The sequence below is a fragment of the Lolium perenne genome, chromosome 2 (assembly GCF_019359855.2).
Source record: "Lolium perenne isolate Kyuss_39 chromosome 2, Kyuss_2.0, whole genome shotgun sequence".
Lineage (NCBI taxonomy): Eukaryota > Viridiplantae > Streptophyta > Magnoliopsida > Poales > Poaceae > Lolium > Lolium perenne.
Window position 1 is genome coordinate 307,684,216 of NC_067245.2, and position 22,601 is coordinate 307,706,816.

Here is a 22,601-nt window from a genome sequence, read left to right on the forward strand (position 1 = left end):
TCCCATGCAATGCATCGACCGGCCTCTCTCCAACGCGGCCCTAGGCCCTAGCCCACCACGCAGAACCTCGAAATTCGAACCCTCGCAAACGGAAACCCTGTCCCCCGTCTCCGGCAGAAACCCTCGATTCCCCATTCCCCATTCCTCGCAAACCAAATCCATCCATGGAGGAAGCCCCAGGCGACAGCGCCCTAGCCCCGACGATGGCCTCCCGGGTCTCCGCCGCCCGCATCCTCGACGTCGTCGACGTCGAGGACGACGACGACGACACCGCCGCCTCCACTCCCGCGGCCCTCCGCGCCCGCTCCCGCATCACCACCTCCGGGAGAACCCCGTCTTTCCCCGACGCATTCTCCTCGTCCCTGGCCGCCCCGAAGCGGCCGGCGCCCGCGTCCCCCATCCTCGTCGAAGACGACACCCCTCCCCCGCCGCCGAAGCGGCGCCAGTCCGTAGCCCCGGGCTCCGTGGTGCCCGAGACTCCAGACTGGCACCACGTCCCGTGCTCGCTCCCCCGATCCCGGGCCACTACCCCCGATACGCCCGATTCCGTTCTCCGGAGCTCGTCCCGCTTCGGCTTCGACTCTCCCGATCCGGAGATCCCCGGGCGGGCTTTCCCCCGCTCCGGCGACGCCAACATTGTCGTTCTCGAGACCCCGGGCTTCACCACCCCGCGGCCTTCCAGAGCCGCAACCACCGTACCCGAGACCCCCCAGTCGTTCGTCCCCTGCTCGCTCGACCCCCTACCCGGCGCCGCCGCTCCCGACATGCCTGATTCCGTTCTACCGCTCGACTTCGATTCTCCCGATCTGGGGATCCCTGGGCCGGCCGTCCCCGGCTCCACCAATCCCGACATTGTTAACCTGGACACACCAGACCCCGTCACCGCATCGCGGCCTTCCGGTGCCCCAACTGTAACCGGGACTCCCCACTCATTCGTCCCGTGCTCGCTCAGCCCCCACCCCCGCGGCGGCGCTGTTCCTGCTATGCCTCATTCCGTTCTCCCGCGCTCGTTTGAGTTCGACTTCGATGTGGCGGCTGCCGCTGATTTGGGGATCCCTGGGCCGGCTTTCCTGGGCTCTGTTGACCCCAACACCGTCGGCGCTGAGACACGATTCTGGAACCCGTCGCCCTTTGATGTGGCTGGACCCTCCACTTTGCCAGGTTTCTTTTCTGCTGCCCCTCTGCATAAATTTCTTGGTCAAGTTTCTTTACTTGTAGGCCTGTAGCTGTTTTCGCTTTTAGACCCCGTAACTAAACGACGGTCATCTTGTTGAGCTGTGGGCACTGAGGACACATGCTTCATCTGTTGAAGCTGCTCCAATGCAAGATGTATGAATTTGGTTATAGTTGTGCTTTAGGTTGCAAGTCATTTAGCTCTTATTTGTTTTTTAGATTTGTCTCAAGGGTAAATAATCGACTATTATATCGCTGAACTTGCTGAGTACATCGTATAACACTGTTGCTTTTGTGCGAGTTGGTATTGGTGATGGTACCAGTACTCCAGTAGTTCCCAAGCAAGACTGCCAAGTTATGCATTGTTTGCTTCGTCATGCGATTTTGGACGATTTGTTGGTTCATATTTATTTTAGCATCTGCTGTATGTAGGCCAAATGTGTGCAAATTCCTTGACGACTTAACCGGTTGAAATTGATATGGTGGCATATGACTGAGGACCGTTTGAGAAAATGCGTTGTCAAGAAGTGCACAGGCTAAATGCAACACTTGTCTATTTAGAACTGTATCATCTTGATTCTTGAGCTGTGTATACATGCTAGAACTACTTCCTCTGTCCCATAATATAAGATGTTATTACAACCAATATACTATAACATCTTCTATTATTGGTAAGAGGGAGTAATATTTTGGATAGCAATTAAGTTAGTAGATAACACTCTACTTTTTATTGTTAGATTTCTTTCAGAGTTAAGCCTATAACATCAAAACCATTTATTTCAGCTTGCCTCTTAGAGAAGTTTACTTTTGTATTTTCTCTTTCTTATGTAAGAGGTGCCCTATGTAATTGTATTAATCACTAAATGGATACAATTCTTTAGGAGTAACTGAGTAACTCTAGTTTGTGCTGCACAGGACCTTCTTCTCCGATATCTCTGGACAGTGATGATGAGCTGGATGACTTTGGGTACGAAGCTCCGTTGAGCAACTTGATTTTACCCTGTGAAGATTCTACTTTGCAGGAAGAAGAGAACAACAACAATGCAGAAGAAAGAAAGACAAAACAGGTCTGGCTGAATAAGCATGTCAGCAAACAAACTTCTCTGTTCAAGTTTCACAATTGACGCAACTTAATTAATAAAATTTGTTGCCTTGTTTAGGGAAAGAGGAAATTAATAAAGGAAGGGAAAGCAAAATTGATTGAAGAGAAGAAACGACAGCGAGAGGTCTGGTTCGTGAAGAAATGTTTACTACGGCGCATGATAAAGGATAGATGCAATAGATACCATAAGAGGGTTTTGTTTACTTTGCAGGAAAATAAGCTCCTGAAAGAAGCTACTAAAGCTCAAAAGGCAGAGCAGAAGAAGTATGCCAAAGAAAAAGAGGAGTGGGAATCAGGAAAACACGCTTTAAAATCTATTGTCGCCGAGATTGATTCGACAATCATTGAAAGTGGCTCACTTGGAGGTATTTCAAACCCTGAACAATTAAGTTAGCTGCGTCAAACTATCACATTGGTCCCAGCTATCGTGAATTTGTCCTCATCTTTCTCTATTGCTGAAACATTTGTATCTTTGGAAACAGGTACTCTCCTGACAAGGTTTTCAGAGAAGAGCCTTAAATATCGAGTTCAGGTCAATCCACTCAGGGGATCAATTTTGTGGAAAATGGAGGTTCCTCCAATTGGCGAGGTTAGCTCTTTGGTCATAACTGTAGCTCTCATGTAGCAATTGATGCTTCCTCTCTTTACTTTTAGCCTTAAGAAATCCCAGCACCCCAATTTTCTATGACTACTTTTGCCTTGATGATCTCAATCTAAAACTTGATCATGCGACAAAGCTCTCTTGTCATGTAACAAATAATATTTCTGTGCATAGAATATGAGCTTCCCTTAGAATTAAAGTGGTCGCCCATCTCGTATAGTAATTATCATCCAACAAAGCTCTCTTGTGGAAGATAATAAAATGATTATAAATACTTGTAAAAAAAGAACTGACTGGAAGCATTTTGCTGGAGCGAAGTAACTGTTGCAAAATGGATTTTTGCCATGGTCAGGTGAACCATAAATTGCAGAAAATAGTCAGATTTAGTCAGGATCTTATATTGTAACTAGTAATATGCCCGTGCGTTGCAACGGAAAATATAAATATTCTAATGGTTCTACACAATCAATGTAAACATATAATTTCAGGATTACCGTCCATATCAAGCATCGTTGTCAATAGCAAAGGCATGATATTGCTTTAGCAGTACCTAAAAACTGGGAGATGAGAAGGGGACTAACATACAGAAATATAAAAATATGTATGAGAACAAAATCATAGAATCAACTCCCTTCTCGTTATCCAAATTTGTTTGGAGAGCCTCCAAAAAAATTAAATCTGTATTTCTCTTTGTCATGGACTCTCCAAAATATCACTCTCTGATGTTTTGTAACTATCAACTTTCTCTATCTCGAAACATAATAGAACAATAATCCAAAATGTTGTAATAATTCATAACAATGAACTCCAGCTCATTCGACAGTTATTCAAGATCACAATAAACATCAGCACAACAATACACTTACCTGGTCTCTCCACTCTCAATCTCTCACACAACCACAACATGAATGGTTAACTTACTTTGGCGTAAAGAGAAACCAGCCCTTGAAGCATCGTGATCTTGTCCCCAATCTTCTAGCTCCTATGCACTCTCAGAACTCTCATTCTCTATCTATCCATCTCTCTCACAAATGAAACTAACAGGCTCCTCATGCACGAGGCGTTGGTGCCTGTATACTTTGGCATAAAGAAGAACTCTTTTGCTTTTGACCACAAATTCATTTCATTCTGTAGGCTCTGAAGCAATATCTATGTTCTAAATCTACATTGCTTGACAAAGAAATCAGCACAAAGAAATGGGATCAGCGGAATCAGCATAAGTTTTTTAATTGATGCTTGAATCTAGACCACTTTAAATCAATAAATGTCCTTGCCATTAATTGAGGAATATCAGTCATTGAGGAATGGTACATTCCACTGTTATGATGTTCAGTTCGACAGTTCCTTAACAAATCAATATAAAATAAGTCAACCAAGAAGTTTGATTTAAAGCACCGGATCCCATCAGAACTCCGAAGTTAAGCGTGCTTGGGCGAGAGTAGTACTAGGATGGGTGACCTCCTGGGAAGTCCTCGTGTTGCATCCCTCCTTTTGAAGGGCGGGCCTGGTGCAGCGATAGAGCCTCACTGGCTGTGACCAAGAGGTCCCAGGTTCGAGTCGCGGTCTCCTCACATTGCACTTTGTGAGGGTAAGGCTTGCCACTAACACCTTCCCCAGACCCCGCATAGTGCGGGAGCTCTCAGCACTGGGTACGTCCTTTTTTAAGAAGTTTGATTTAAAACTACCACTAAGGAGTACATAAAACAAGCATAAAATAACTTCACCTTCTGCTACAAATCAACATAGAAAGACAAGCTCAGTTAGAGAAAAAAGAACAAGAGATATCTGAATTTGTCGTCGAACAGGCACTGGCCGAGCTCGCTACATTTAAACCCTGCTGCATGACACGACTTCCACCTCCAGCTTGACATGAACAACCATCACATTCAGATTAAACAAATCGAGTGCAGAAACAAAAAAACGTGAGTACCTACCCGACAAATCGAGTGCAGAAACAACTCAATTGAAGCTTAATAGAGCTTACCCCGCCCTCAACAATATCAAGCCTTCTATTTATAGCATTTAAATCCTTTAGCAGATGGCATATCCATCTGCTTAGAAGCCACTTACCAGATGCGGTTATGCAGCGATTAAGTTGCTCGTACAGAGTGACTGCAAAAAAGTAAAGACTATACTGTGTCTGTATATTAGAAAAATTGTCACATCAGGGTACCAAATTTACTTGAGCGGAACATAGCTAAAAGGTGGAATCCACCCCGATGATCTACCGTCACAACCATTGCTGAAAATCTCCAGGCTCACAAGAGTGGCCAACTAACCATCCATTATTAGACAAGTTTGGTACACATTGTAAGGTAAGACTTCTCAATTTTTTAGAGCATTGTCTAACTGTTTTCAGATTGTAGTTTATCAGAAGTTGAACACGTGAAGTTGTAACCGGCAGTCTTATGACAATCACATAAATATACTATGATTTGCAAATGGATTTTTTACATAATTAAAATGTTCTAACGAATAGCATTACGTAATGATCCAAAATCAGAACAAACAATCACGCCAATTCTTGCAAGTCGTGTAATGGTTGTGCTGATTTGCATATATTTAGCTCATGGAAACAGTAGATTAATCGGTCTGTAAGAACAAGAAAGATGATGCAATTTGCTAGCAGAGATGACAAACACATAAGTTACTCGCAAAAGGTCAAAGAGGCGTTGACATGCACAACATGGCCATGGATTTCAGCCGGTATGGGATGGCACCGGCTTCCAAGTCCGCATTCTTCTGGGCGATGAGGCTTGGGTACAGTGATGTCGCTCGCTCCCAACGCTCTATCAGAACTGAATAAGGAATCAAGCATTATAGAACAAGAATAAGGACAACTTGTACATAAGAGGCGTATTATGTTTCTTGTCTTCTTCACAGTGATTGCTACAAAATGCCAAGCTTAATTCTTCCATTCTCCTGATGTGTTAGGGCTAGCTAAAAGAAACAATACAACAACATCAATCCTTCATCATTTAGTGTGTATCACATTAATACATACTCCAATGGTAGGAAATTTCGCTAATGAAGAACATAACTCTTCAGTTAGCAACAAGGTTGGTTATCTAAAACAATTATACGAACTAACCTGACTTGAGAGCATCGGCATACTTGTGCATAGCAAGATTTTTGTAGCAGACCTGGGCGATGTTGTGGGGCTCGCACAAGATAAACACAGTGCTGCACGGTGGCCTCCGCCTACCTGTTGTCTTGACTATCAAAAGATGCGCATTACTCAAATCAGCAGTAGTCTGAGTGGGAAAATGAGGAGTGAAAAGCCCCATCTTCAGTATGCAGGAATCTACCGCAGCACCACACCTAGCTTGGTTTCAACGCATCAGACTATTGCGCAACACAAGCCGCTGCCAGCAGTCATTACTCGCACGAACTTTTCGCGAGGCCGCATCAGAGCGGCAGGAACGATGACGAAGGAGCAGGCACCATGGAGCGAAAGGAGCATCCACCATGGTGCTCCAGCAGCAGAGCGGACCCTCAAGATGCTCCACATAGGACGACGCCGGAAGTAGGGGAAGTATAAGCTCAAGACTCCAAAGGTAGGATCTGAGGCCAGGGATAGACGCGTCCGTCCTGGCCGTGCAGACAAAATCAAAAGGGGAAGAAGACCCAAAGTCGATCTCGGGTTAAAGCTTAGCAAATCGTCAAACACCTTGAGTGCATTCCCTTACACCAAGAAATTGAGAAGGCAGAGGACTATAAAATGATTGAACTGGGGAGTGAAAAGGAGCGTCGTATTATAAGAAGAGTAGCATAGCTCGTGGTCGTCTTCAGAGTGCAGGAGTGCGGGTGGCGCTTTGTTCTCGCTCTGGCCGCCATCACCTACCGCCGGCAATGCTCTCCTCCTAACGGCTTCGCCTCATCGTGACTTGCTCCCCCACCTAGGTTCCTTGATCTAGCGAGCCACCATCGACATCACGCGCGCGCGGAACTTGTCCTCCGCTCAAAGACTTTCGGCGACCCAATGCTGATACGGCGACGAGCTTGTCCGACCGACGAGCACGAGGCCGAGGCCGGAAGCAGCGATGTTGTTGGTGGTGCCAGTGACAACGCCCATGGCCCGTAGCGGGCGGTACATGATCTTGGGGCTCCGCTACATTTGTGAGGTGTGTACCGGAAAGAAGAATTAGCGGAGAGATTTCAGCTGATTAGCACTGGGCCTTGGGGGGCCCATGTGTCGGCGCAGTGGGATGGTTGTCGAGGACATATTGACGAAGCGACACGACGTACCATTGACGACGGAACACATTCGTGTTTTTTAAGTAGTAGAGATATACGTTATCAACATAGGCATGTTTTGGAACGCAGCAATAGGAAGAACACATGATTGGGCCTTTTTGATGTTGGTGCAGCCCGAGGCTGCACTCTCTCTCTCACTGCTCACGGACAGAGGTAGAAGAAAGGGACACAACACAAAATTCTTGCCGGCGCACGAACGCTGCCACGGGCGCACCAACGCTCTAGTCTTTTTCATTTTCAGCTGGCTATTACAAATAGAGAGACACACTCCAACACACACCTCGGCAGCCCCGGCGGTCCTCCACGGCGACCTGCCTGCCGGCCACTAAACCTATCGGAGACTACATCTTCTCTATTTGCCCCACACTTCTACACTCGATGCATACAAGATATAAATAGCTGCTGACGCCATGCAACAACCCGGCCGGCTGCTACGCACACGACCAGGAGCCACTAACTCCACGCTTGCGATCAGGAGCCACTAACTAAATCTATGCTTATCCATGCACTAAGCCACCAACAGCTAGCAGACTTGTTCTTCTCCTAGAATATCTGTAAACAGCACACGACCTGGCCGCACCCACACGCGCACGTACACATGCAAACAGCCTCTAGCTAACAAACTTCAAGATTAGTGCTAACATTTTCCCTCCTAATCATGAATCGGCTAGTCATTGTCGTCGTCTTCTTCACGATCGCCCTGCGCACGAACGCCTTGGCGACCCGTTTTTCCTCGTTCGTGAGCAGCCTGCTCCTCCGCGAGACCTGAGAAACATGGTGGACACGAACGCAAGCACGGACTCGCGCGCCACCAACGCAAAGCTGACCTGGGACAGCGCCACACGCTGTCGCAGCAACCATCTTCTTCCTCGCGACACACGCCGGACAGCCTCCAGCGACAAACACCGAAGGATGTAGCCGAACTCGAGCACGAACTCGAGCACAACGGCGACATACGCCTCGGCGACGAACGCCTCCGCCCGACGTCAACCACGCGCCTCTACGCGCAGCTGCACCTCCACGGTCGCCCTGTCGTAGCCTCCACGCCGCCGTGCAGCGCCTCCGCGGCATCCGCCGCACGCACGCGGTTGCCGCCGTGCTCACCGCAGACTCGCCGCGCCACGGCCCCGAGCCACGAGGCTCTGATACCAAATGTTGGTGCAGCCCGAGGCTGCACTCTCTCTCTCACTGCTCACGGACAGAGGTAGAAGAAAGGGACACAACACAGAATTCTTGCCGGCGCACGAACGCCGCCACGGGCGCACCAACGCCCTAGTCTTTTTCATTTTCAGCTGGCTATTACAAATAGAGAGACACACTCCAACACACACCTCGGCAGCCCCGGCGGTCCTCCACGGCGACCTGCCTGCCGGCCACTAAACCTATCGGAGACTACATCTTCTCTATTTGCCCCACACTTCTACACTCGATGCATACAAGATATAAATAGCTGCTGACGCCAGGCAACAACCCGGCCGGCTGCTACGCACACGACCAGGAGCCACTAACTCCACGCATGCGATCAGGAGCCACTAACTAAATCTATGCTTATCCATGCACTAAGCCACCAACAGCTAGCAGACTTGTTCTTCTCCTAGAATATCTGTAAACAGCACACGACCTGGCCGCACCCACACGCGCACGTACACATGCAAACAGCCTCTAGCTAACAAACTTCAAGATTAGTGCTAACATTTGAATCTTATATGAAACCGAACTACAATAATTGTTGCGTAGAGGCATTTGGATAGTGGATACTGCAAACTCTCAAAGTAAACTCTCCACCAGGATAGACCTCATGTTTGGTTTCCTCCGAAATTCTTTGGGAAAAAACCCTATTCTATGAAATTCCTTTGATGTAATGCTATGATCCAAAGAGCAAGAATACAATTTTTTTCCTTAGCATTGCAATCCTCCATTTTTCTCCAGAATTTCTTTATTCCATAGGGTCTTGTTGTGGACCAAATCCTTGAAAATTTACAAATAAACATACCATTTGTCTTGTTGGAGGAATTTTTTTGGCCTTAGCTAGGTGTTACTCATCGAATGTTCAAGTTATATGTAGGTATGCCATAATATAAAAGAAAGACCCATACTCATTCCCTGCTGTGTAAAGTAGAACGTAAGTCAAAACACTTTCTAGGTGTGTCATTTCTGTTAATGTTCCATGGGATGAAAAAGATATCATTATGGCACAAAATTGCAGTAGATATAGATCAAAGGTACTGTGTCCTAAAAACTTATAATTGTTAATCTATAATGATACCATAAATATTGTAAAGTAGCATAGCTTTCTGCATAGTCAGCAGCGTGCCCTCGTATTTATCCGAATTCTTAAGTGACATTTGTGCAGGATCCAGCTTCAGTGTCTGAAGTGCCATATATTCTGTTTGTGCTCCAAGCTGAGGAATTCTGTGATCTTATCAGCAGTGGATTCTTCGTTGATCATGTTCGCGAAGTACAAAGTCGCTATCCAACATTCACTATTTGCTACGTCACTAATAAATTGATGAACTATATAAATAAATGGTTTGTTCCTCAAATCTATGTTACCTTATTCTGCTGTTTTTTGTTGATCTTTTATGTCTTATGTGCACCTATGAAATCCCTTGTTTTTCATGCACTAATAAGTAGCTGACAACATTATTTCTAGCTTTGGCATGATAATTTTTCCTAGACTTTATTGTTTTATGTTCACCTGACGAATGTACAGCGGAGATTTTCTGACTGCCGTTACATGCCACTCATCGCTTCATTATTCACTGTGATGGTCTTTTGTCCTGTTTATTATGTAAATCATAACTAGCAATGCCTGGAAAATTATGCAAGAATGGCCAGGAAAAGTGGAAAAACTGACTTGCACTCTGACTAACAGTTTGGAAATATTCCTGCATTCACTTTTAAGGAGTTCAAAATGTACTCATATTTTGCTATTTAAGAATGCTAAAACATCCTATCTTTTTTTTGGCGTGTTAGTGAGCGAACTCAGTATAGGAACCCATCCTGTTCTAATAGTTGGAAACGCCCGCCAGTGGAAGAGGTCTGTTCTCAACTCTATCAAATTTTTAATGAATTTCTCTTTTTCTAGAATGTGTAATGGATTTCTCTTTTGTAGGTTTTCTGCAAATTAGTAACACACTATGCTAGAGTTCACTCAAGGCAATGCTTAGATGAAGCTGAAGTAGCAGAGCATGTTGTTGGCCTTACATCCAGTCTTGCAAATTGCAAATTCAGGTAAGTTTCGTCTGATAGATCAGAATGAAACTTCACTATGTCTTGTACTTTCTTTTTGACAGTTCAACTGATTTTTGTTTTGTTTTGTTCCTCTGTACTCCAGTTACTCTGTCCCGTCATTGCTATTTAGACATTTAAACCATTTCTATCACAGTAGGGTATAATCATATACATTTGCCTTAGCTTGTGGAACCATTTTATAATTTTATTGGAAAATAACAGTGAATTAGCAAAGGCATTTGAAAATAAATCTGTTATATTACCTCCGTCCCATAATATAAGATGTTATCACAGTCAATATAGGAGTATATTGGTTTTGATAACATCTTATATTATGGGATAGAGGGAGTACATCGTAATATACTGAAATCAGACTGAAGTGGAACAGTAAGCTTCCTAGAGTTGATCATTAATATAAGAAGCAAAAATATTAATTGTATATAAGCTTTTTTTTCATTGTACAACTGTCATGCACATGATTATGCTAGATGGATGTACTTAATTTGATTTAGGTCACATCAAATTCAGTCCATGTGTTACTTTTCTAGTGGGTACAAGTGTTACATTAGTCTTCCACATACACAAAACCAGAGGAGAAATTCTAAGGTTCTTGTAGACACTGAAAGCCTGTATACGGTAAACTTTCTGTTACTGTTTCGTTATAGTTTGTACTTGATGTTTTTTTTCCTCTGAGGTTAATTATGTACTCCCTCCGTCCTAATATAAGTGTCTCAACTTTTTCTAGAGACGGATGTATCTATAACTAAAATGCATCTAGATACTTCCGTATCTGAACAAATTTAGACATTTATTTTAGGATGGAGGGAGTAGTATATAGCTCCTAATGTCTTCATATTGTGTACTCCTAATGTCTTCATTTTGTGTAATATGGTAATTATATTCAGTGATATCATTTTGCTGCCCATTTGCTGCCCATATGTTGGTTTACTGAATTTGGAAGCAGCTCCATGCTTCATTAATATTCCCCATTGATTGTTGTGTAGGAAACCACTGTCATGGTTATCTGTGCATGCTAACGGTGCAGTAATTCCAAAAAATTTCATTGATAAAGATCTGGCTAAGAAAGATACCTGGTAAGTTGTGCTTAGAGCTATATTACCAAAACAGATTCTGTTCAGTATCGCCCTCTCTTCGAATACTTCTATTTTACTGAACTGAAAAGTGTTCATTTTTTTCATATATTATAAGCTGCACCTTTCCAGTATATCATTTTTTGCATAAGGCCATTTGCACTTTTGCAGTTCGGTTTTTGTTGTCTTTTCCTTCTGTGGAACTAAAATTGCACCGGTTACATACTACTAATAAAAAACGAGTTGCTTGTTCTACACTATAACAGTTCATTCTCTTCTATCTAGAGTAAATGTTTCCTGTCTCGTTACCTGAGTTATGAACTCGATTAAGCAAGTTGAGAAGATTGGCAAGTTGAATTGTATGGAATTGGTAGTTGAAACTCTAGATTTGAGAAGATTTGGCTTCAGCTCTCTTACATGTAAAGCTAGTTACCAACTTGGCTCTGTTTTTTGTGCTAACTTAATCCAGAGAAACCACCTGATAAATGATCACAATGCTTAACTAAAGCTGAGCAACAGGATTGAAGCATCACAGCTGTCCTTCAGATTAAAATGTTGACCATGGTGATGCTAATTCTGTATCAATTTTTTTAGTCAAATCCATCATTTTTAGCATCCATGCATAGATTATTTATAAAAATTCCAACATTCAGATTAGAATTACATGTCCTTTATCCTGCTTTTATCCTATCTAATGAGTAAGTAAATCATCCGTGCAGGATGAAGGCTCTGATAGCTATCCCCAAAGTCCAGCCAAGGTTTGCCCTCGCAATCTGGAAGAAGTACAGCACCATGAGATCTCTTCTGAATGTATATATGGATCCCACTAAAACTGTGAGTTCTTCCCCTACACCACAAACGTAAGTAGTGCAATAGGTTGACAGGTCTTCCTTCCGGCGCTCTTAACTTGTGCATGATAACAGGATCGCGAGAAGGAGCTTTTGCTTCAGGATCTGAAGTGTGAAGATCGTGTAGGTGAGGAAAGCAGAAGGGTGGGACCAGTGTGCTCCAAAAGGGTGTACAAAACTCTCATGGCACAAGACGGAGGAATGGAGGCAGATGCTGCCGAGTAAATCCTAATGGTTGATACGTGAAGTCGTGTCGGACCATTTTGGACTTGTTAAGCTAGTGCATATGTATTTAGGTGTTGCACCACCAAGCTGACATTTCAACTCCCTGCTTATGTGACAAAGCTTGTTAAGTTAGTGCATATGTATTTAGGTGTTGCACCACCAAACTGAAATCTGAACTCCCCACTTATGTAACAAAGCTTGTTAATCTAGTGCATAGTATGTATTTAGGTGTTGCACCACCAAGCTGAAATTTGAACTCCCCGCTTAATAATGAAGCATGTTTAGTGTGTAGTATGTATTAGGTGTTGCACTGGCAAGCTGAAATTTCAACACCTTGTTTATGCAATGAAGCTTATTGCCTGCTATGTTCCATGGCAGTTCTTAATATGGTCCGCACAAATTGTATGCTGGCACATAGAATGCTATGCTAGATATATATGTAATGTAGATTGTATGGTAACTTATATTTCCTTTGTCCCAAAATGTAGCAGAACACCTTATGTTTTGGAATGGAGCTACTCCGTCCTCATAAAATTTGTCTGAGATTTGTTAGAATTTGGATGTACCTAATAGTACTATTTAGTAACTAGATAATTCAAATTAAAAAAAATCTCAGACATACTTCATGGGAGTAAAGGAGTAGATCAAATTGGAGAAGGTTGGATAAATGCAAAGGCCGTGGCTCGGTGGCCACCGAAATATTGTCCACGCACGCCGCGGTCGAGAAACCCATCGAGCCGCGAAATCCAAAAATCGAAAAAATTCCCCACCGTCTCCGCAGAAACCCTAGAGCCGAATCCCCCAGCCCCCATTCCCCAAATCCGACGACGGACGCCGGGAAGACGATGGCAACCCAGGCCCCGGTGGTCGAGATCACCGACGACGACGACGACGTGCCCGCCGCCTTCACCCCCGCCCGCCCCCGCAACCGCAAGCGCCCCCGTGCCACTGCCACTCCCTCGACTGCGGCGGCGAGCAGGAGCACGCCTCCAGACTTCCTCGGCGCCTTCTCCCCCACCCCACCCGCTACGTCCTCCCGGGACTTCGTCGGCGCCTTCTGCCCTTCCCCGATACGCCCCTGGAACCAGCGCGTCTCCGCGACCCCGACCTCCCACGACGACACCCCTCCCCCGCCGAAGCGGCGCCCGTCCGCGCCGCCGATCATCCTCGACGACGACGACGACACCCCTACCTCGCCGTACGTCTCGGAGACCCCCGACAATGTCGCTGCTGGGACTCCGGGGTTCACCACCCCGCGCCCGGCTACTGGGCCTTCTTCCGCTGCCCCGGTCTTCTCTTCTACCGGCCGCGTGCCTGCATCGTCGGGTGAAGTTTCTTCTCCTCTTAGCCTCGTAGCTGATTAACTCCTCTAGACTCGAGCACTGAAGAATGGATTGATAATCATCTTGTTGAGCAGTCATGATGCTATGTGGCTAAATAGATGGAAATTAATGCTTCATGGGGCAGCTCAACTTGTCAAGAAAGGCAGGCATTTAAAGAATCGAATATTGCACCACTGAAACTCTGAGTTATGTGGAACTGCGCTGATGGTTTTTGTGGAAGTGAATGTTTGCAACCCCAATACCGGCAATTCCCACACTAGATAAGCATTACATGTGCTGTTCGCTCTGCTGCGAAATTTGATGCTAGCTGGTGGAGAACAAGTGGCTTCTCAACCATAGCCAAGTTAATCTCTATAGGCTTCCGGACATCATGTTGGTTACTTACACCGTATACCAAGCTGCTCATTTATATATTGTTTTTTGCTAGATTTCTTCAAAGATAAACCTATATCATACCCAAACCATAGCCAAGTTAATCTCTATAATAACAGGCTTCCGGGCATCATGTTGGTTACTTACAACCGTATATGAAGCTGCTCATTATATTGTTTTTGCTAGATTTCTTCAAATACGAACCTATTTATACTAACTGAGAATTTCAGCTCCTAGCTATTAGAGAGCTTTCCTTTTATTTCCTCCATTACTTATGTGGGAAACGTCCTATGCAATCACATGAACTGCTAGATGAACGCATGTTCTAGTGTCTGCAACTCTGCATACAGTTTTGTAGGAGTGACTGAGTTACTCGTACGTTTGCCTTACAGGAGCTTCTTGTCCGATACCTGTGGACAGCAGTGATGATGAGTTGGACGACTTTGGGTCTAGAGATAAGTTTGCTCAGTTCATTCCGCCTTGCGCAAATTCTACTCTGCAGAATGAGGAGAGACACAGCATGGAAGAGAATGCTCAGCCAATCAAAGAAGCAACGAAAAAACAGGTCTGGCTGATTTAGCATGTAATTTATTAATTCAGCTTCAGAACGATGCAACTTGAATACGAGATCTTTGTGCATTTATAGGAACGTAAGAGACTCAGTAAGGAAGAGAAAGACAAAATAGCTGAAGAGAAAAAACGGCAGCAGGAGGTTTGGCTTGTAAAGTTTTTCGTAGAAGAACATGTTCTTTTTTGCGGTTATAGAAGAACATGTTGTGGTTCATGACAGAGAATAGAGAGTATGAGAGGGTGTTGTTTACTTGCAGGAACGAAAGATGGAAAGAGAAGCTAATAAAGCTCAACAAGCAGAGCAGAAGAAGTTGGAAAAACAAAAGGCAGACTGGGATTCAGGAAAACATGCTTTAGAATCTATTGTCGCCAAGATCGACTCAGCAATCATTGAAGCTGGCTCAATAGGAGGTATGTTGAACCCTGGCAAATCAAGTTAGTCATATCAAAATACCATGTTAGTATCAATTATCGTGCATTGTGTTCACCTTTCTCTACTGCTGCGACTGGACCTTGAAACCAGGTCCTCTTCTGACAAGGTTTTCAGAGAAGAAACTTAACTATCAAGTTGGGCAAAATCCAATGAGGGGATCGATTTTGTGGAAGATGGTCCGTAAAGATGATCAGGTGATTATCAATCATATGGTAGCTATCATACAGTGATGCATGTTTCTTTTGTTCATATTAAGACTTTAGGAATCTGTGAGCCTGTGCCACATCTCAAATTTTGTATGAGTCGTTTTGGCTCAATGGCCTCAATCGGTTTTTTAGGCTATAACTAAACTGATGCTAGAACAACATGCATTTCTAAGTTGGTAAAACTTTCTCATGGAAAAATCTGTTCCCTCTTTTAGTGGAAATATAATGTATGATTGGCTAAGTGGTTAGATTTATCCTTACAACCCGTGACATTTTGATGCTTTTGATTTGATTGAGAATTTAGATAGTGCTAGTCATGTAGCTCAGCAGTCACTTCTGCCAGCCCAACCTCAGTTCATACTTTGATTAGTCCTGACATTTCAGTTCACAACATGTGAAATTTATCCTGTTCAATCAGGGTTCATAACTTCATTGTATTTCTATTTTTGTGCGTCTGCTTTCCAAAATTGTCTTAAGTGCTTATACTATTTGATATATATCCTAAGAGTGGCATATGTTTATGCAGCACCCAGATTCAGTGTCAGAAGTGCCATATATTCTATTTGTGCTCCAAGCTGAGGAATTCTGTGATCGTATAAACAGTGGAGTGTTCTGGGATCATGTTGTAGAAGTTCAAAATCACTATCCAACATTCACTATTTGCTATGTCACTAATAAATTGATGAAATACATAAATAAGAGGTTGGTTCTTCTAAGTCTGAATTACCATTTTCAACTGTTTTTGTCTCATATGCATGTTTTATCTCTTTGGCTATGTTTCATAGTTTTCTTAATGCACCGACAGTATGGAGTTCTGTACTGCTGTTACTTACATGCTACTGACAGCTTGCACCTGTAATGTTCTTTTGTGCTATTCATTCTGCATGTCATTACTGAAATATTTCCGCTAATGTTGTAACTTGTAAGTGTAGACAAAACCATCTTCCCTTACTTAATCCTGCTAAACTTTCCTATCTTTTATTTTGGCATTTCAGTGAGCAAAGTCAGTATAAGAACTCATCCGGCTCCAATGGCTGTAGATCTCCACAAGTGGAACAGGTCTGTTTTTAAAAAAATTCTGAACTTCTCTCCCTAAAATATTTAACGAACTTGTATGTTTAGGTTCTGTGCAAATTAGTAACACACTATGATGGAGTTCACTCAAAGCAATGCACAGACGAATCTGAAGTGGCAGAACATGTTGTTGGCTTGACAACTAGTCTTGCAAATTGCCAATTCAGGCAAGTTGAATCTGTTTTTTTTTCTGCTTCACTATGTTGATTGCTTTGTGTGGTCTGTGCTTTCTTTTAGGGGAATGTGGTCTTGCTATTCAAACATTTCTATGTCCGACCAATTCGATCATAGTAGGGATATACCTGTCTACATATGCCTTAACTCATAGCACTATGTATTATATTCTGGTTTTATTGGTATAAGAATAAATGTTAGCTAATTTTAAGGCAGCCAAACTTTTGTGTTACAAGTTACAACTGGCATTTCATGATTTTAGATCGTAGATTGATGCACCTTACATTAGTAATGTTTGGTGCATAAATTCTTTGACTTCAGTTTCACAAAATTTCCAGTTCATGTGCTACTTTGCTATTGGCTGGTCCTTCTCTTGACAAAATCAGGGCACAAATTTGTCAAGATTCCTGTATATACTTAAGTCATAAGTCACACCTCTAACACTTTAAACTTTCTGCAGAAAGACACAAAAACACAGTGCCTTGGCTGTGACCTCTGTTACCATAGTAAAACTCATCCAGTATGACCTGGATGTTTTGATGTAACAACCAGTTCGTGTTGATAACTGTTGCTCTCCCTCAATAGCAGACAATTATAGAACATGTACCTCTTAATGCCTTCAAAGTGTAATATAATAATGATTGCTGTCATGTAGGTCCATTCAGATGGCCTTCATGGCCAAGTGTAATATAACATGTGACGAACACATTTGTTTTTTCTTCATGGCTCATGTATGTGGTTCTACTGAATTTCGAAGCAGTTCCATTTTTATCATTGTTCCCTTTGTCTGTTCTGCAGGAAACCATTGACATGGTTATCTGTGCATGCTAAAGGTGTGATAATCCCGACGGGTTTTGTGGATAAAGCTAAGCTTAACAAGGATCCTTGGTAAGTTGAGCTTAGAAGTATACATTGAATTTCATTTCCATTTAATGTTCTCTGTGTAATTTGTTGTCTACTACTAGATTGAAAACTGTTCCTTTTTAAATTACAAGCAGCACATTTCTGCTATATTCCCTTTCTGCAAAAGTTTGCCTTCAGTTTGGTCCTTACCTTTGTTTTCCTTTTGTGGAATTGAATTGTGATTGAAGTTGTAAACTAATACAAGAAAATCAATTAAAGTTTCATACAATAAATGATGATGAACAAGAGTATAATAAATACAGTGAATCTTTAATCATATGGCGGAGTGCAGACCTAACGAATTAGCTGATAAAACGTTTGTGTGGTTGTGGGATTTTATAAAATCACATACCTCTTAGTGTATAAAAAAACACATCTTGGAACTATGTCAGGCTATTTAGGACACTAGGAACTGTATAATTTTATCTTGTGCCCACTTCAAATTTTGTACAACTCGATGGTGTTTTCTCGCGCCACCGAGAGTTTTAAGGCTTGTTTGGTTTGCAGCCTAATGTTGAGACGAGTATCCATAGCTCTGCTACAGTTTCTTAGGCATTTATTTGTTTATTTGCCACAACTTTGGCTTGCCACAATGTTCACACGTCATAGATACAATTTCTTGCCGAAATTTGCCACAACTGTGGTGTGGTGGCCATTTTGTTTGCCGCATTTTTTGTGGCCCCAATAATCTTCTTACTTTAGTTGCGGCAATATTAAGCATCAACAAAAAGCTTGCCCTTACTTCCAACTGTTCATCCAAGCGCAGTTTGATAATTGTTAACTCGTCAGTTTCAGACTTCCAACTTTCGAATCAGTGTAACATGTATATCCTATGCTAATGCTAATTCCTCTCACCTGTGACAGGTTCATGTCCCTACTAGCTATCCCTAAAGTCCAGCCAAGATTTGCCCATGCAATCTGGAAGAAGTACCACACCATGAGATCTCTTCTGAATGTGTATATGGATCCCAGTAAAACTGTGAGTGTCACCCTTGTATAGTGCAGTAGTTTGACAGTATGCCTCCAGGCGCTCTTAACTTTCTCTATGTAACAGGATCGCGAGAAGGAGGTTTTGCTTAAAGACTTGAAGTGCGAAGATTCCCTTGGTGAGGAAAGCAGGAGGGTGGGACCGGTATGCTCCAAAAGAGTGTACAGGATTCTCATGGCACAAGATGGGGCAATGGAGGCAGATGAAGCTGAGAAATCCTAGTGATCTGTTTATGCAGTAGGACGATCCTTTTAGATGTGCTAACGTAGTGTGTGTATGTATTAGATGTTGCACTACCACGATGAAATTCCAAGTTCCAAGCAGTGCTTTTGTAAATTTAGCCGTTAGTAGCTCATGTTCCGCGAAACCTCTGAAAACGGAACAATCGAATGCTGAAGGCATGTCACATGCAATCTTAATGCTAGATGTATTTATGGTTTGGTGTTTGTACTGTATTGTGGGAAACAACTGGATTGTATAGTAGTAATAGATTCCATCAATTCTGCTTGCAGGGATTGTCCTGCATACGTTCTGCGTGTACCGAGCGACCACCCATCAATCCTGCATCCAGGGATAATTCTGTGTGTGTCGGCTGTGCAATACTCCCTAGATTGTATAGTAGTACAAGTTACCCCAGGCGCAGAGAGAACTCTCTCCTAGATAGCAATGTCCACGTTGCATTTCAGTAAGCAGGTGATCTGAAGATGCAGTGCTCTATCGCGACAATAATACATGGGGAGCACACTCTATTGGGAGATTGGCAAATAGACATACACTAGTGATAGGCTCGGAACGATGATCTCGAGCCCTATCTATCACTGAACCATCAGCAAAATTGTAATCAAATTAACCTTTCTGCTGCGACCTTATTTTGGTCCCAAATAACGTGGGGTTAAAAATCAACCCCCTCCCCATAACCTAGCCCCAAACCAACAGAATCAACTCTAATTCCCTGCTTCCCCAATCCGAGTAGGCGGTTGAAGATGCCATCCGCCCACACCTTCAAGTACGCCATCATCGGTGACCGAGGTCGATCTTCGTCGCCTGTCTTCCCTTTCTCCAGTTCTGCAATCCGCTACCTATGCAGCCTACCATGATCTTGTTTGAACGTTCTCGGAATGACTGATTGTTTCATGACAATGACAAATTTGTCTTGCATGTCTTCTCTGTATTGAGTTCACCTGTAGCAATCATTGTTAGATTCATTTCACCTTCTACTCCATATAACCTAAAGGCATTTGTGCACTATTTTATTTCTATAGTCTCCCTGAGGTGCGTGGAGTGTTTACCAACGGCTCAAATGCAACAGCTGTATATTCATCACATTTTCTTTTAATGATGTTTGCTTGGAGATTTTTTTTTGACTGATCTATATTTGTAGAACTTATGTGGTCTTTTTGCTGTTTCTGCAGAACCTGATTTGGATCAAGTGTCCTTGCAATTTGCTTAGTTTTTCTGTTTCCCTGCTAATATTGGATTGGAGAAATAAGTGAACCACAGGCTTCCCAATGCGGTTAGCTGTAGCCGACGTAGACAGCACCCTGTTGTGAAGCCGAAGTGGAGTTCTTTTTTTCGATAAAGGGAATATATTAATATCAAAAAGATATCAAATACACCCAGCCTCTGCAACAACGCACCACCCTAATGGCACTACGGATGCACACAGCCAAAAAAAAGGAAAAGAAAACTAAAAAATAAAAGTCCCGCTACAGCATCTCGGGCCTAACAACAACAATACAACCACCGCCAAGACAACACCTGAAATACAGACTCTCCAAAAACGACGCCTCCAAGAAGGGAACAGTGCTCTAACACCGTCGTCGCCCGATCAACGATCTAAGGTTTTCACCCTGAAGATAGTCCCCACTCTCAAAACAATGCCTCCAACAAGGTCATTGCCAGGCACAACCAGTTAAGGCCAGACCTTGGGATTTCACCCTGAAAGGTAGGACTCTGAACTTCACATGTGTTGTCGCCCCCACTATCATACCGCTGTTGTGAGGCCCGGAACACCAAGCAAGTCCCTCAACAGCGCGAAGACTTGAACCTCCCTTAGCTAGTCCTCCCCTCCGGCCTTCATGTACTTCTCTTCTTCCGACTTTCATCATGGATCCATAGTCACTTGATGTCAACACAGAAAAAGAGCTTCGCGCCGCTCCCTCCAGAACCAATCGGTAGGAATAAAAGCATGGGTGCGCACGACCGAATACCACCGATCCAGCAAACTCCAGGCACAAAGCACTGTTACATTCGCCGGCGGAGCCTTCCGGAACTCAACCGAAGTGGAGTTCTTGTATGTTGTTGTGTTTTGATGCAACGAAGGATCATATTTCAGCTGAGATTGTTGGAATTATTATTTTGGCAAGTTTTACTATAGGGGTGATTTTGATTCACCTCCAAGGACAAAATTAAGTATCATTATGAATGTTTCTGATGTATCTCAGATAATTTATTGCAGCTTCGTTATGCTTTATACCAGTGAGCTCAATGTCATAATCAGCCAACAACAGCGGTGAAAATCTGATACCACCGTTTTCTCAAGGAGCATAGGATGTGAACCTGACATGTGAACATAAGACCAGTCGAAGATGGAAGCAAGGGAATGTCCCAATCCATCTAAACGTAAGGCAAGAGCATGGTGCATGTGAAGACAGACACTGTCCGGCAAAATATCCAGAATCGTGGAGATAAGGAACACCACCAAGAACACACGGCCGTTAAGTAGCCACATGCGCTCCTAAGGGCATCTCCAGCTGCCCGACGTATTTCGGTCACCAAAAGTGATCGCGTATGTCCGTTTGCGTCGGGTCATGACGTGAAATAGGCTGGAAAAGACCCGCCGACCGTTTGCGTCCCGGGTGCCAAGCGATCTGACGCATTTTTTTTTAAAAAAATTCGTTGATAGAGATACATAGTTTTAAACAAATAAACATGGGAAAATCTAAAAATGGAGCAACTTTGGGCGTCTAGTCATCGCCGTAGGGTCGATGATCTCCGGCATCTCCCATGGCCAGTCTGGCACCAGCGGTGGTAGATGGTATACCAACGGGGGAGGAGGAGGAAGGGGAGTCAACACCGCCGACTCGGACCACCGATCCCACGCCATGGAAGGAGCAGCGGACGACCCACCCGCCTCATGCTGGGTGTCACAAGAGGTGTAACCTGCGTCCCCTGCGTCAGCGCAGACTCACAAAGCTAGACGGCGAGGCCATCCCATTGGGCAAGGTAAGCGAGCTCGCTCTAGGCAATGGCGAGCTCGATGGCCCCATCCTCGTTGAGATCCGGCGGCTGGTGCTCCGGATCCCACACCTCGCCATCGTTGTCGAATTGCTCGTCGCCGTGGTCGTTGTCTGCGTCCTCGATGAAGTCGCCGGCTCCGTCATCGTCGCCGGCTCCGTCATCGTCGCCGTCCTTGTTCTCCTCCTCGTCGTCGGTGAGTTCCGGTTTGAAGAACTCCACGTTGCCAAGGTATCCCGCTCGGCGGCGTGGGTCGAACTCCACGTTCCGAAAGTGATCAAGTTGTACAAGTTGAGGGAGAACGCTGGATCGTCGCGCAGATCCAGCGGCAGTATGAATCAGCGGTGCCAAACCTCTTCGCGCCACTCTCACCCTGCACACGGCATAGGAGGGACACGCACACAGCCGGAGTTCGTACCAGCCTCCTCCCGGTAGGCCGGCATCCAATCATGGTACCGGCCGGTTCTCCTCCCATAGCTACCGCATAAACGCTATCAGGACGTAGTGGCGCTTCCGCGGCTTCTTGCCGCCATGCGAGGAGTCGGCCTCGCCATCGTGCTTTGTCTTGTGGAAGGGTCAGCTTTTGCCCATGGCGTAGGTCGGGAGAAGGCGGGTGGCTAGGACGACGGCAATGGCATGTGCGAGGAAATGACCGCCGCCAGTGCCCCTTAAAAAGGCTGGGCTGCTGAAGCCGCAGCGACGCTGCCATCGCAGGCGTGCAGAAGGCGAGGTACACCATTAACGCATCGGTTGTGACGCGCCATTAACGC

General features: G+C 44.3%; 2 protein-coding genes and 1 pseudogene across 3 annotated transcripts; all 3 read left to right on the plus strand.

Annotated features, from left to right (window-relative positions):
• Nucleotides 1-104: 104 nt before the first annotated feature.
• LOC127336903 (crossover junction endonuclease EME1) lies at nt 105-12,896 on the plus strand. 2 transcript variants are annotated; one of them, XR_007873571.2, is made up of 12 exons: nt 105-1,161; nt 2,089-2,240; nt 2,334-2,399; nt 2,487-2,640; nt 2,758-2,864; nt 9,487-9,662; nt 10,110-10,173; nt 10,249-10,367; nt 11,372-11,461; nt 12,178-12,292; nt 12,382-12,759; nt 12,834-12,896. XR_007873571.2 is itself a non-coding variant. In XM_051363768.2 (11 exons), the coding sequence occupies exons 1-11, from the start codon at nt 165-167 to the stop codon at nt 12,529-12,531; spliced, it is 2,190 nt and encodes a 729-aa protein (XP_051219728.1). In that variant the 5' UTR covers nt 105-164; the 3' UTR covers nt 12,532-12,896. The 2 variants fall into 2 exon arrangements, 1 of the variants encoding a protein (XP_051219728.1); XM_051363768.2 differs by having other exon boundaries at nt 12,382-12,896.
• LOC127337744 (5S ribosomal RNA) lies at nt 4,240-4,362 on the plus strand (annotated as a pseudogene).
• Nucleotides 12,897-14,624: 1,728 nt separating the features above from the next.
• Nucleotides 14,625-19,040, plus strand: LOC127336904 (crossover junction endonuclease EME1). Its single transcript, XM_051363769.1, has 10 exons — nt 14,625-14,811; nt 14,893-14,958; nt 15,074-15,227; nt 15,340-15,443; nt 15,982-16,157; nt 16,451-16,514; nt 16,578-16,696; nt 17,502-17,591; nt 18,471-18,585; nt 18,661-19,040. The coding sequence occupies exons 1-10, from the start codon at nt 14,767-14,769 to the stop codon at nt 18,814-18,816; spliced, it is 1,089 nt and encodes a 362-aa protein (XP_051219729.1). The 5' UTR covers nt 14,625-14,766; the 3' UTR covers nt 18,817-19,040.
• The last annotated feature ends 3,561 nt before the right edge of the window (nt 19,041-22,601 follow it).

Excerpts from the sequence above, each read along its gene's own strand:
- LOC127336903 (XM_051363768.2), top strand. The coding sequence starts at position 165 with ATGGAGGAAGCCCCAGGCGACAGCGCCCTAGCCCCGACGATGGCCTCC. Across the intron at positions 2,241-2,333 it reads AAGAAAGAAAGACAAAACAG|GGAAAGAGGAAATTAATAAA; the intron begins GTCTGGCTGAAT and ends TGCCTTGTTTAG. Across the intron at positions 2,400-2,486 it reads AGAAGAAACGACAGCGAGAG|GAAAATAAGCTCCTGAAAGA; the intron begins GTCTGGTTCGTG and ends TTTACTTTGCAG.
- LOC127336904 (XM_051363769.1), top strand. The coding sequence starts at position 14,767 with ATGGAAGAGAATGCTCAGCCAATCAAAGAAGCAACGAAAAAACAG. Across the intron at positions 14,812-14,892 it reads AAGAAGCAACGAAAAAACAG|GAACGTAAGAGACTCAGTAA; the intron begins GTCTGGCTGATT and ends GTGCATTTATAG. Across the intron at positions 14,959-15,073 it reads AGAAAAAACGGCAGCAGGAG|GAACGAAAGATGGAAAGAGA; the intron begins GTTTGGCTTGTA and ends GTTTACTTGCAG.